General features: G+C 39.3%; 1 protein-coding gene across 2 annotated transcripts in view; it reads left to right on the plus strand.

Moving 5' to 3' along the window:
- Positions 1-7,868, plus strand: part of znf830 (zinc finger protein 830) — a 48,673-nt gene extending 40,805 nt beyond the window's left edge. Inside the window, exons 10-11 of one of the 2 annotated variants that reach the window (XM_048612058.1) lie at positions 2,353-2,411; positions 7,464-7,868. In XM_048612058.1, coding sequence (XP_048468015.1) covers positions 2,353-2,411; positions 7,464-7,483 — 79 coding nt within the window. In that variant the 3' untranslated portion in view covers positions 7,484-7,868. The remainder of the gene's footprint in view (positions 1-2,352; positions 2,412-7,463) is intronic. The other variant, XM_020533997.2, reaches the window with a different exon arrangement.
- Positions 7,869-15,283: the final 7,415 nt, after the last annotated feature.

Here is a 15,283-nt window from a genome sequence, read left to right on the forward strand (position 1 = left end):
AGCAATTAAGAGTCAACCACATTGCTGTGTCTGGAGTCACATGTAGGCCAGACTAGTTAATGATTGCAGATTTCCTCCCTAAAGAGCACTGGTGAACCAGCTGGCTATTTATGACAATTGACAATGGTTACATAATTGCCATTGGGCTGGCTTTTAATTCCAGATTTCATTTATGTCAAATTTAGCCATTTGCCGTTGTAGGATTCGCCCCCATGTTGCCAGAATATTAGCCTGGGCATCTGGGTTACTTGTCCAATGACTTTACCACTACACTGCTGTCTTCCCTCGATCTTGCTGCATATGTTATGATTGCTGAAACTTGTACACAGTGGAATGATATTTCCATGTAAGAATTAGCCGGCCAGTCATTTCCAGAAATCAAAAATCCGAATTTGCAGACGATGCAGAATTTTAACAGGCGATAATAATTCCTCAGAGGAAGGGTCACCGGACCCAAAACATTAACTCTGTTTTTTCCTTCACAAATGCTGGGCTTTTCCAGCAACTTTGTTTTTGTTCCTGATTTACAGCATCCGCAGTTCTTTCGGTTTTTAGATAATAATTAGTTGCCTTAAAGTAAAACACGTGACCAAGATTTTGCAATGATCAGAATGTTTGAATTTCTGTGTCCCTGCTCTGCTGATTTTAGGTGCGGTCACACTTGCAATCTTGATACATCTGTCAAGGTGGAATTCAAACCTATATCGCCAGAACAATAACCTTGGGTCCTGGATTGCTAATTCAATGACATTACGACTACATCATTACCTTCCCTTATGTCTGTTCTAGATACCTTCTGGAATTATTTCCAAAACAGATGAGATTTCTAATAGATATTAGATGTCTACTATCTATATCTTTGGTACCTTTGCAGTGACTAAACTTTATTTAGCCTTGCTTTTATTTTTGCATCTTCTCCTTTTTACCTTGTGATTCTCTTAGGTGTTTTAGTTTAAAGAAATGTACATTCAAAAATGTACAAAAAAAGATTGCAGACTGGATTTGATATTCCAGAAAATTCTGTCATCTCCCACACCCGACAGGAATTCCCTATTAACTGGAATTTTTGATATTATGGTTACTTGCTAAAAGCCAGACACTTTGTGTTCAATTTAATTTATGAAGAAAACTAGCAATAGCAACAGATTAAATACATGAAATGCTAATAGCCTCAGGTAGACAATGTTTTATATTAGAATGGGAGATGGACAGATGTTATAAAAGCGTATGTAAAATTCATTCACAGGATGTGGGCATCGTGGCTAGGTCAGCATTTATTACTGATGCCTAATTGTCCCAAGGGTGTTAAGAACCAATCACATTGCTGTAGTTTGGAGTCAGTGTAGACCAAACTTTAAGGAGAGCATAACCATTTTACAACAATGGTAACATTTTTGCCTTAAAGTTATCCATTAATTCCCAGATTTTTTTTCATTGAATTCAAATTTCATCATCTGCCGGGATAGAATTCAAATGCACATCACCAGAACAATAACCTTGTCTTGGATTTCCAGTTCAGTGACATTACTACGGCACCACTACTTCCCCTTGTGCCTGTTCTAGACTACGGATGAACTTGAATGGCCAGTTGGCTTTCCTTGTTCCAGTTTTGAGTTCAAGTGTTACATTATTCAACATCTCTGAAAGGAATGGAGAAGAATTCTTTATTCCGTATCAGCTTTGGAAAAAGCTGTTTCTTTTGGTTGTGTGTGAGATTTTGGGGAAAGGCTGGAAGAAGGAATTGTTCCTTTATTGAGATTAATGGCACCTCTATTAATTCATTGATTATATCGTGCCAAGCATTGGCTGCAGTTTAGGACATATATCCTTGACATGATAGGCAAGGTACATTTAAAATTGACCTTTTGGCATAATATTACATTGTTCCTTATGATATTGTCATTGATAATGGAGAAGTGAAACTGGATGGATTCAATAGTCTCTGTGATTAATGTATTTAAATATTACTTAAATCAAGTGTTCATCAATTTCATGTCTTAGTTTGAAAGATTTTAAAATATCACTCAGAAGTATTACTGGCCTGATATAAAAATAAATGCACTTTTGTAAATAGTACATCAATTTCAGTTGTTCAGGCCTTTCTATGGCTGAAGCCCTCAATTCTAATCATGTTTTGTCTTATTAATGTTTCTATAAATGTTATTTAACAGATTATATTGCCATTGTTTATCGTTATGTATTTCCATATTGATATTAATTCAAACATTAATTCAGATTGCATTCTTATGTAGCTGTTAACTTTGGCTCAGTGGTCTTATGTTTGCCTCTGAATCAGATCATTGGTTCAAACCACAGAGACTTGACCATCTTCTTCTTTGTCCTTAACTGCAGAGCTGAGAGAGTGTTGTCCTCTTGTAGCTGCGATTTTTCAGAGAAACAATTAAAACAAGGTCTCTTTTACTTTCTCACATGGTTATAAAGTACTATTGGGTGTCATCCCTGGATGTGCAATTGCAAAGTTTTTCTCCTAGTTGTAAATGATTATGTTTAAGAACTGCAGTTCCTACTATCTCTGATACAATTTTAACTCCACTGCGAAGCCTCTTCTAAGGATGCCTACCCTGAAGAAGTTACCCTCCTCCCTCCGGACAAACCTCAGGAGATCTCTCTCCCACTGCAACTCCTCTATCTATCTTCTACCCGCCTCCCCCTCTCTCCCAATTTATTTCAGAACCCCCTTCCCCTCCCCCATTTCTGAAGAAGGGTCTAGGCCCGAAACGTCAGCTTTCCTGCTCCTATGATGCTGCTTGGCCTGCTGTGTTCATCCAGCCCTGCACCTTGTTATCTCACATTTTAGGGTAGTTCATTTTTACATTAGAATGTAGAAACGTGACCTGGTCTGCATTTCAAGTGAATTATGATTAATCTACATCTTAACTTCATCTAACCACAAAATCTAGGGTCAGTGTTTAAATTTTTGATTTGAGTTTCAAATTCCTACCACCTTTTTTATTTGTTTTGCATAACTTCACACACTTTCCTCTTTGTGGAGAATAGTGTGGAAGTGTTGGAAGGATTTGTAGGCTATCAATCTGTTTGAACCACATCATGAACATTCCTTCTGTGGCCATCATGCCCTGGGGTGGAACACGAACCTGAACTGTTGTGATTCAGAGGCGAAATATTGCCAGTTAACTCAACTCCTATCCTTTGTGGGAAGAAGTGCATTCTGATATTAGACTTAAACGGCTTTGCTCTAATTTTAAAATCACACCACCTTCTTTTAGTTGAATCCATCAGTTTCTCTCTCTCTCTACTCTTTCAAATAATTAAATCACAAATACTTTAATTAGATTACCATTTAATCTTATAGGTATTTTCAATCAACCTGTTTAAGCATGTTATGACACATCTCTGAAACAGGTAGAACTTGAATCCTGGCCTTCTGGTTTGAAGGTAGGAATGCCATTACTGTGCCAAAAGAGGCCCACTCCCTTTTGTTGACTTTAGGGGTACATGGTCACAGTTACCTAATATAGGCAGTTGATGATTTATTGCAATTATCTAATAGATTACTGAGTTTGTGAGGAAGTAGCAGTTTAGGGATGATGCATTATAAAGAAAGTATACATGACAATTGGGATGGTTCACTGATATCAGAGGACAAACAGGTCGTCGGCATGAAATGTTTTGATCTCATTAAAGTGGTGGGGGCAGCATCCTGCTCACTAGCCGATGTGTTCAGGAACTCTTCCCTTGGTCTTCCTCCTCTCCTTCTGTCTGCCTGCTGAGGACTGCTCCCAAGGGCCATCCAATGAGAACTGCTGTGTACAAGGTCTGCTTGATGAGAGCTCCTACTGCCTTGAGTCTCCTCTATTCTTGGTCCCTGCACCAATCTTCCAGCACAGATTTGACCTAGCTTCGGCACATTTACTCAAGCACAGAATCTGGCTCCAGTGCGGTTATTCTAGCGCAGAATTAGCCTAGGCCCTACAGGTTTCCTCTGGCACCTCTTGTCCTGAGTACTCCTCTCTGAGCCTGGCATTTAGTGTTACATCATATTTTTAGGGGCAGGTATCTTACACTGTGTCAATTAATTGTCTGAACATTTTGGCTAGTGGCCTTGCCTGGGACTGCCACTTGTGTTATTGGGAAATCATTGTTCCCTTGCCCACTTCCATCTGAGGGTTAGTTTACCATTCTTTCTGAGAACAAATACTTCTTATTTTTGAATAATAGGGTACGTTTGGCGCCTGATAAATTGTTGACACGAGTTCAATGCGCATTGTGACCTCTCTGATTTTCATAATTGTTCCCTTTGTTTTCATATGCCAGAATTTCGGAATGTTAAGTGCTGCTGTAATAGCTTTTAAATGAAACCTCATGCTACACAGTAGATAATAGGAAACATCAGTCTTAAAGAGACCCCAATATTCAACATCTTAATCTTATAGATACTTTTAATCAACCTGTTCAGATGTGTTATGGCACACCTTTAGGGTCAGTGTGACTTGAATCCAGACCTTCTGGCTTATAGATAAAGTCACTTACACTGCACAACTATAGCCACTTTCCTTTACCTTGTGTAACTGGAAATGAGCTGTATGTGTAATCTGTCCTCCTTTAACTCTTAGTCTTTTGTCATTCTGGAGAACCTGCACTACAGATGGAGTCCAATTAGTGCCGTGCACAGCAGTAACATACCTGTCATTTCAGCTGTTTAAAATAGCAAGACTTACCTTAATCTTTTGCAATAGAAATATAATGAGAACAACTTTAATTGGAATTTTATATTTTAACTGTTGTACGTTGCACTGACCTTAAATGATATGCGCACAACAGTCATTAATAAGTGATTGAAATCAAAGAGGTTTCAGAACAGAATGAGTTTATTGGGACCAATGTGCCGATCCATGTGCTGGATCTGGATCAGAGATATCTATTTAATCCAATTTCCCCAGTTTTTCCCAGCATAACCTTTTTCCTTATGATGTTACTTTTATCTTGAATTAAATTCAGTGACAATAAAAAATACTTCAATTTAAGGTTATTTGAATCAGCATAGCCCTTTGCAAAAATGGAACTGTTAGGATGTAGATTATCGCACTAAGGCCAGGCATCTGTACTCAAAAATAAATAAGACCATAATACATAGGAGCAGCCCATTAAGTCTGCTCTTCCTTTCAATGAGATCATGGCTGATTTGATAATCCTCAGTTCCACTTTTCTGCCTTTTTCCCCAAAGTGTTTGAGTCCCTAATTGATTAAGAATCTGACTATCTCAGCCTTGAATATACTGGAAGATTTAATGCTGTTGCTAGTGTCTTGTTACAAAATATCTTAGATTTGAGAGTTGGGAATGGCAGTGGTAAAATCTTTTGGGACGTTTTTAAAATGAAATCCATTTCTTGCCAGAGTAGTAAAAGCCAGGTGAAATTCAGCAATTGTATGACAGTAGATCACTTGTACAACTACAGTTAACAGTATGTTTATCACTCATCACAGGTCACCTAACTCTCTCTGAACATAAAATTATGGAATGTTTAAAGCACTGAAGGAGGCTATTCTACCTGTTATAACCATGCTGGCTCTCTGCAGGAACAATTCACCTGGTCCCCTTCCCCTGCCTTTTCCTTTTCATGTAATGATCCAGTTCCATTTTTTTCTCATCTGGTCACCATTATTTTTTCTGCCAAATACTTAAATTGGTTCCCTTTGTTTCTTGACCTTCCCCAATGGGAAAAATTTCTCCCTGTCTGCTGTCCAAGGCCTGCAAGAATGCCTTTATTCAATCTCCTCTCAACCTTCCCTTCTTCTCACATAATATTCCCAGTGTCTCCAATCTATCTGTGTAACCAGAAAGTGTTTCTTTATCTAGTTCTTAACTTTCAAGTATTTTAGTTTCATTGTTTTGAAAAACAGCAAGCTGATGTTGGTGACCAGTGTGATAGCAGATATTGGATTCAACAATTTAACCAGATATTGTCATTCACTCAGATCAGCATCGGTAATCCAGGCAAAAATAGCTGATATTTGGCTTTCTTGGACTGCAATTTAGTAAATAGCTCTGAGGTGATTGCTGCTGTATTGGACTATTGATTAAGAACGTAAGAAATAGGAGCAGGAGTAGGCCGTCTGGCCCACCAAGCCTGCTCTGCCATTCAATAAGTTCATGGTTTATCTTTTTGAGGACTCAGCTCCACTTACTCACCTGCTCACCATAGCCCTTAATTCCTTTCCTATTCAAAAATCTATCTTTGCCTTAAAAACATTCAGCGAGGTGGCTTCAACTGCTTCACTGGTCAGGGAATTCTACAGATTCACAGCCTTTTGGGTGAAGAAGTTCCTCCTCAACTCAGTCCTAAATCCCTAAGGCACACCAGTAGCCATTGATCGCCAACCAGAAAAATACCCATTTATCCCCACTCTTTACTTTCTGTTACTGAACCAATCTTCTATCCATTCTAATACATTATTCATAACGCTGTGCACCTTTATCTTATGCAGCAACCTACAGAGGGAAGCAGCACTGATGATATCATCAATATGTCAGAGAAAGAGTTATGGGTGGGGGCCGGAATGAAACAAGTAATGTTCCACGTACCGCACAAAGAGACAGGCATAACTGGGGCCCTGTGCAGGTACCTCTGACCTGAAGGAAATGAGAGGAGTTAAAAGACAATTTGTTGAGGGTGAGGACGTGCTTAGCCAAGCGGAGGAGGGTAGTGGTGGGTGGAGATGGTTCAGGTCTTTGCTCCAGGAAGAAGCGGAAAGCCCTAAGACCTTCCTGCTGGAGAATGGGCATGTAAAGGGATTACACGTCCATGGTAAATGGGAGGTGGCTGGAGCCTGCAAAATAGAAATTTTGAAATCTGTGTAAAGCATCAGAGGAATCACGAATGTACATGGACAGGGATTCTCAGGGGAGAGAAGACTGAGTTAAGGTAGGCAGAGATGAGTTCTGTGTGGCAAAAGCAGGCTGAAACAATGGGTCTGCCCGGATAGTCCTGTTTGTGGATTTTTGGAAGAAAGTAGAAGCGAGCTGTGCGGGGCTGGGGATTATCAGCTTGGAGGCAGTGGGAGGTAGGTCACCAGATGCCAGTCTGGTGTCATATCTCGGGCAGATCAAGTGAGGAAGGCATATTTCCTTCCCCAAAGGACATTAGTGAATTAAGTGAGTTTTACAACAATTAATGACTGTTTCATGTCTACCCAACTGGCTTTCAGTTATAGATTGATTAGATGAATTTAAATTCCTGTTGCTATGGTGGAATTTGAATCTGTATCCCCAGAACATTAGCATTACTAGCCCAGTGACAATTACCACTTTGCCACCGTCTCCCTTTCACCAAAATAATTTCCTGTCATTTCATTTTGGTAATACCGTAATCATCAATTTAGTGTAGCATAGAAACACTTCGTAAATAAGTTACTGTTTTCAATGGAGGATCTTTCTATGTTAAATTTCTGTGCCCAATTAATAAGTACCTCTTTTCCTCCAGAATGTGCTACAAGCGTATAGAGCACTTGCGAGATCGTCAAGAAACAGTAAAACGACTGATGACAGCATTGAAAAGCAAGCAATCACAAGGTGACAACGAAGTTGACACAGATGAAGAAGAAGAATTTCAGGAATTCCTTTCAGGTGATTGGCGTGCAAAGGGAGCCTTACTTTAGTACTCTGGAAATTTCAGTCTCTGATTTGAAGGAAGTTTTGTGCAAAGCTTGAAGAACATTTGACTGAAACTGGCATCTTATTGTTTATATCACGAGAACTGGGAAATGAATGAGAACAACAGCAAGTTAACATTTCGGAGAAAGTATTCCTTTTTTTAAACCCGTAAATAAAACCCTTTTGGAGTGTCTGTACTTTGGTTGTTGGATTAAAATTAACTCATTAAGATGAATCCAAGTTTTTCTTTTCAGATTATTTTGTTTAGAGATTTTTGGACATTATGAAATTGTAAATTGTAATGATACTTTGTCCTGGGACTGTCCCTCGAGAGCAAGTAATGGGCCTTGAGCTGACTCAGCAGTCCAATGTTGGAGCTGCACAACCTACCACAGTTGTTTGAGGAATGGGTCGGTGGGATGCTTGGCCTATACATTGTGTCGTTATAACCACCCATATCAATGGAAACCTTTTTAAATAAATTGGGACTGAGTGTGTAATGGGAGAATTTAATTTTAGACCTTAGCACATCCATTTTAGAAGTAGCATTATGTTTACAGTTTTATAATGTTGTGCATGCTTACATGGGTCGAATTTCTCATTTCAGTCTTCAATATGGAATATACTTTGAAAGGCGGAGGTAAACAAAAGGTTGAAATTGTAGCAGCCTCTTTTTGCGTGCAGAGATTTTTTTAAAAAAAGGGTATACAATTACTTTGTTTACTCTTTCCAAGGATTTTGCACTTCTTCCCCTCCAACCACAGACAAGTCACTTGTGATGCATTTTTAACAAGATACGTGACTCACTGAGAGACCATGACCTCTTTCTGTCAGCTCCTCTGTATTTTTGCTTCAATGCATTTTTTGATCTGGCTGCTTGTTTGAATCATGGCAAAAGTTTACCCAGCTGAAACTAAGCTACCCTGTTCCAGGCAAGTCTGTTCTACTTAATGAGGAAAGGACATTGGTTTGACATGTCTGAATTTATTTTAAGTAACAAAGAGAGCCTTCTATTGCTATCAACTGATTTTAAATCAAATAAGTATAAATTCTACAACTGCAATTGCAAACAACAAAATAAATGTTGACCTTGAGATGTAGGAGCAGAAGTAGGCCATTCAGCCTATTGAGTGTGCTGTGCCATTCAGTGAGATCATTGTTGCTCTGATAATTCTCAACTCCACTCGCTTGCCTTCTCCTCATAATCCTTGATTCTCTTACTGATTTAAAATCTTTAGTCTTGATTATACATAATAACTCAGCTTCTACAACCCTCTCCAGTGAAGAATTCCACAGATTCAGTACCCTCTGAAAGAAGAAATTCAACTTCATTTCTGTGAAATTAGCAACCTCTTAATCTGAAATTATGGTTTCTGATCCTACATTCTTCTGCAACGGGAAATAACCTCTAACCTGTCAAGCCCCTAAGAATGTTGTATGCTTCAACGAGCATTCATTCTTCTAAATTCCAGTGGAATTCCCGACCTGAAATGTCAGCCCTCCTGCTCGTCTGCTGCCTGGCCTGCTGTGTTCCTCCAGCTCCACACTGTGTTATCCCAGATTATATGGACAGTGTATTACTACATTTATTATTTAAAAGTTATACTTCTAGCTCTTTAATGTGTTTTCAATATGCAAAACTGAACTTTAGAATTAAATAAGTAAGGATTTGCAGAAGAATTTCTTTGAAAGCAGCTTTGCATTGTTTTATAAATGAAACTGCAGCTTGTACATAAAAGTAAAAATATTAAACATGCCTTCAAACATAGATGCCTTGTGACACATTCAGTTCAAAGCATGCAGCAAAGTTATTCTCAAGCCTCCTTAAGCCATTTGAATCTTTTGGAAGTTGTGACATGCTTTTGGAAACAAGTCTTCAGCAACAGTATTGCAGTGAGTTAACACCTTGTGGATCCCAGGTTCAGATTCAGTCATTATTGAAAGGACAGTTCCACATTTTTCTGAAAGTCTTCTTGGGTACAGGGACTGTAGCCCATCAATTTGGAATCAATGTGTGTCAAATATTTTTGCTTTGTCCAGAAGCCACCCAAGTGTGAGGTGCAGGGGAGACATTTAATATTTGTAAACTGCGTGTGTTTCACAGGCTATGCATTTGAAAACTGGTTTGTGGCTGCGAGGAGAATTAGGAAATTAGAGAGGGAAGATCCTTGTACTTTAAAATTACAGAGCTTCAGAGTGTACAGCACAGATACATTAGGATATTGTCTAATAATTAAAAAAACAAATTTGAAGGAAGATTGGAATATTTAGTTTGTATTGAAATATGATATAGGTGATGATGCACATATGAGGCAGGGTAGATAGAAGCTGGCTCCTTCCAGTTTATGGATTTAAAGCAAAGACAGTGGGTACAGATTCAGTGAAAGAAGTGTGGAACACAGCAAGATAAACTTCATTGTAAATTTGAGAAGATTCTAAAATGAGAAAGGTGCAGAGACAGACAGAGTGAGACAACTGCAAAGAATAGAACCAAAGTAACTGATAATTCTGGTGGGATAACAAAGAACACAGGGCACAGAAAGCCAGAATCAAAGAAAACCAGTATTTGAGAGAGGGCATGAGATAACAAGGTGTAGAGTTGGATGAACACAGCAGGCCAAGCAGCATCAGAGGAGCAAGAAAGCTGACGTTTGGGGTCTAGACCCTTCTTCAGAAAATGAAGAAATTTTTCTGAAGAAGGGTCTAGACCCGAAACATCAGCTTTCCTGTTCCTCTGATGCTGCTTGGCCTGCTGTGTTCATCCAGCTCTACACCTTGTTATGTCAGATTCTCCAGCATTGTCAGTTCCTACTATCTTTGAGAGAGGGCATAGTGTGATAGTAGGGAATTGCCAATAAAGAGCAGAGCAAATGACATTTATAAATGAGACCAAGATTTTTGAATTTCATACATTGCGCCATGGGCCAGTGTGGATTGATGAGGGCAGGGTGAAGTGTAAGTTTACATTACGTGCTCAAGTCCTAAAGTGGATCTTGAGCCCACAACTTTTGAATTGAGGCATGAGTGTTGCAAAAAGATTTGAACTGAAATTTGATTAAAGACTTTGCAGGTTTCTGTATGTTGCCAAGCACTGACATTGTATTATAAAATTCAGTGTTTCTATCATACATGAGGATGTTGTTGGTAACATGAATATTGGTTGGCTTACTGTAGCTGCTATTGAGAGGGTTGGGGGTGGCTGCTTAAATCTCTGTTTCATGTGAAAACGCTCTGATAATGAACATTATGGCAAAGTTAAAGTCACAGGCTAGTATAATTCATCAATTATTTTGCACGTGAAACAAAATTCTGTAGGAATTAAAATGCAATTTAAAGCCAAAAGTGTCTTCAGTACAATGTCAGATGATGCTATCAATAGGAATCAAATTAAATGGCTGGAAAATAAATATTAACAAAATGAGGTCAATCAGAATTCTTCAGATATTATTATTATTTGGGTGACAGCCATGACTCAGTGGCAGCACTCTCATTTTTGGAACAGCAAGTTGCATGTTTAAGTTTCACTCCAGAAAATTGAGCACATAATTTAAGCTGACAGTCAGAGATGAGGGAATGCTGCTATTTTGAGGCCTTTCTGCTCTCAGGCAGAAGTAAAAGATTCCATTGAACTATTCTAAAGTCTGGAAGGGAAGATCTTCTTAAGAGCCTTGTTAATATTTATCCCTCATACAGTATCACTAAAACAGATTATCTGTTATCACCACAATCCTGGCATGGAAATATATTGCTGTTCCTTTACTGTCAGAGTCAAAATCCCTTCCTCATGGCATTGTGAGTGTTTCTTTTAAATTCATTTATGGGATGAGAGCGTCACTAGCTAAGCTAGCATTTATTCACCTCGCTGAATGTGTTTAAGGCAAGGCTAGATAAATTTTTGAACAGTACAGGAATTAAGGGTTATGGTGTGCGGGTGGTTAAGTGGAGCTGAGTCTCAAAAAGATCAGCCACGATCTTATTGAATAGCGGGGCAGGCTCGAGGGGCCGGATGGCCTACTCCTGCTCCTAGTTCTTATGTTCTTATGGCCCATCCGTAATTGCCCAAAGGGCAGTTAAGAGTTAACTACATTGCTGTGCATCTAGAGTCGCGTGTAGGCAGGTAAAGATTTCCTTCCCTAAAGGACATTAGTGAACCTGATGGATTTTTCCAACAATCGACAATGGAGTCATGGGCATCATTAGACTCTTAATTCCAGATTTTTATTTTAATGACTTCAAATTCTACCATCTGTCGTGGCAGGATTTCCAGGGCATTTGCTGGGTCTCTGGATTAACAGTCTAGTTTTTTTTTATTCGTTCAGGCGATGTGGGCATCAATTTTAGGCAGCATTTATTGCCTATCCCTAATTGTCCAGAGGATAGTTGAGAGTCAATCACATTGCTGTGGGTCTGCAGTGACATGTAGGCCAGGTAAGGATAGCAGTTTCACCTTCAGAGTAATGACCTGTTCTTAGATATTAATTCCAGCAGTGAATGCCTGTACAATTGTTTACAGATTTATTTTTACATATTCCCATTCCACAACATTTCTTTAGGTTGCTGCACCATTTCATACATAACATGCATTCATACATAGAGTAGGAACAGAAGTAGGCCATTCGGCTCTTTGAGCCTGCCCTGCCATTCAGTATGATATTGGCTGATCATCCAAATCAGTACCCTATCCCCACTTTCTCCCATACCCTTGATCCCTTTAGTCCTAAGAACAATATCTAACTCCTTGAAAACATTCAATGTTTTGGTCTCGACTGCTCAGTGAATATGTCTTTATTGATCTAGTCTATCTTGAAGTACCAGCTGTACCATGCTGAGAAATCGGCCTGGTAAATCTTCATTGAATTCCCCATGTTGACAGAACATCCTTCCAACTAAGGAGACCAATACTGCACACCCTACTCTAGATGGAGTCTCGTCAACTTGTACAATTGCAGCAAATCATCCCTACTACCTTATTTGAATTCTCTGCCTGAAGGTCAACATACCATTTGTCTTCACCACCTGTTGCACTGGCATGCTTGCTTTTAGTGACTGCTGTATAAGGATACCTAGATCTCGTTGCACTTTCCCCTTTCCTAGACTATTGCAATTCAATTGATGTATCATACTGTCTTTGCTACCAAAATAGATAACCACACATTTGTCCACATACACTTCATCTGCCATGCATTTGCCAGCTTATTCAACTGGTCCACATCCAAAGAATTTTGGAAGATGGCAACCAATGCATCTGCTATCTCCATGGCCCCCCTGGCATGTAGATTATCAGGCTCTGGGGATTGATTAGCTTTCAGTCCCATTAAATTTTATGAAATTTTTAAAAAATTAATTTTCTTCAATTTCTCATTCCTAAAAGATCTTTGCTTCCCTAGCATTTTAGGGCAGTATTTTGTTTTCTGTGAAGACAGAACTAAATTAATCATTTAATTGCTCTGGCATTTATTGGTCTTCATTTTCAGTTCCCCAGTTTCACACTGTAAGGCACCTGCATTTGTCTTCACATTTTTCCTTTATACATAGAGATGCTTTTATGTTCTTAGTAAGTTTACTTTCATGCTCCATTTTTCTTCACTTAGTCAATGTATTGGTCCTCCTTGGCTGAATTCTAAACTGCTCCCAATTCTGAAGCTTGCTACTTTTTCTAGCAACGTTGTACAACTTCGCTTTGGATGTAATACTATTTTAATTTATTTTCTTGCCCATGATTGGGCCTGTTTTCCTCTTGTGTTTTTGCACTAGAAAGAAGTATATAACTATTGCAGTGTTATGATTCATTCCTTAAACACTAGTCATGTCTATCTACTGTAAGGCTATTCACGAAGTTGCCCATTCTATTGTAGCCAACTTGTGCCTCGTAATTTTGGAATTTCTTTTTGTTTAGATTTAGGACTGTAGTTTCAGATTGGATAACTTCATTCTCAATTCCATGAAGAATTCTATCATGTTATGTTGACTCTTCCCTAAAGAACCAGGGCCTGTATGTACATGCAGGTGCAGAGACATTGTGGTAAGAATGGTGAGGCAAGCCATGATAAAGCTTGCAACAGGTGAAAATGGATATCTTGCAAGCTTTACGGTTCATAGAACGTCCAGTATGGTTACATGCATTGACTCATTTCGTACATGTTGCTTGGTGCTGTGGTTCCCACAGGAAGACAAAGTATGGGGTACAAATTTATCTGGAGAGTTGGTACCCATTGTCATACAAGTATAAATTAGGAAATTGGGAAAAAATCAACCATGCATAAGTATTTGCAGCGAGCACAAGAGAGGAACTGCCTGTGAGTGGAGGTGCAGCTGGAATGCAAAATCATACCATGATGAAGTTTAACCCCTTGTGGCACGTCAAATGTCTTTAGTAGGCTGATGATGGTATGTTTCATGTGATGTTCAGCAAGCTAGGTATTGCTGACATCAGGTTCCCTCTTGCCCAATATCCATGCTGCTCCTGCAATGTCCTCTATGTCATTGTCTCCCCAACATCATTGTGCAAGTGGGTAGAGTGCTATCAACAGACCGGAGGAGCTGGTGCTAAAGATTGATATTAAACAAGGTTCCATGCTTGTGTGGACCACTGCACATTCACATTGATCTTGGCTACTATTTTTAATAGTGATGCCGTGTATCCTGTATTGGGAGCACACAGAGTGTTTTGACATTATAACAGTGACCTCCTGCAAAGGCAATTGACTGTAAACTGCTTTAGGATGTCCTGATTTTATAAAGGTGCTCTATAAATACAGGGCTTCCTGTAAAACTCTTACTGATACACTTTGCGAGTGGGAAATGACTGTATTTTACACTTTGCTAGTTTGCTTACTAGAAATCCCAATGTTGTATGAAATAAATGTTGATTGAATGTTTAAGATTGCTGCACTTAAAGGGATACTGTTTCACAATGTCAAAACGGGTGGAGCATGAAGATAAGGTGATCCTAAGTAATAAAATTGCAAGCAATGGGCAGTATTTGTCACTAGATGGTAGTAATTGTGTACATGTATGAGCACTTTCAAGACATTTCACTTTAAAAATAGTAAATTTATTGTAGGAATTTTTTTTCTTGCTCAGAAATTAAATATCATTGCATTGTTGATGCAGCCGTCATTAAATATTAAAGCGGGTTGCAAAGGCCTGTAGGTCAGTCAGTTGGCACAAAGGGTCCATCTGAATGTGTCTGGGTTTTAGGGAGTGATTTCCAAAGAGCTGACTTTGACACGACAAGCAGGGTCCCTGCCCCCATCCGAATGAAAATATCGGGGCACGGTTACATGCACTTAGCCAGTTTGCCCTACAGCTATTTAGTAGCCACTGGGCTGCTAATTCATTTGAGGTGGGTTTTCTGACACCATTTTGGAGAATCCAGTGGCCAGCAGCTCATTTGTCCCAGCAGTGGACACTGCTCAGACTGTGTACAGACCTTTGACAAAGAGGAGTCTATTGAGTCTGAACTTCAAGGTCAGTCCAAGGTCTCACTGAGACATTCTGGTCCAAGCAAAGACAGAATAGGGAGCAGGCTCATGAGCGAGGGGTCCTGTGGAAACCTGGGAAAAGGAATAGGATGATTCATAATGGCAGTCCTTTACTCAGCAATAGTTTACCAGTTTCTACTTTCTACCAGCCTCTGCTGCTATGAAA

This window comes from Rhincodon typus, chromosome 2 (genome assembly GCF_021869965.1).
Source record: "Rhincodon typus isolate 14 chromosome 2, sRhiTyp1.1, whole genome shotgun sequence".
Lineage (NCBI taxonomy): Eukaryota > Metazoa > Chordata > Chondrichthyes > Orectolobiformes > Rhincodontidae > Rhincodon > Rhincodon typus.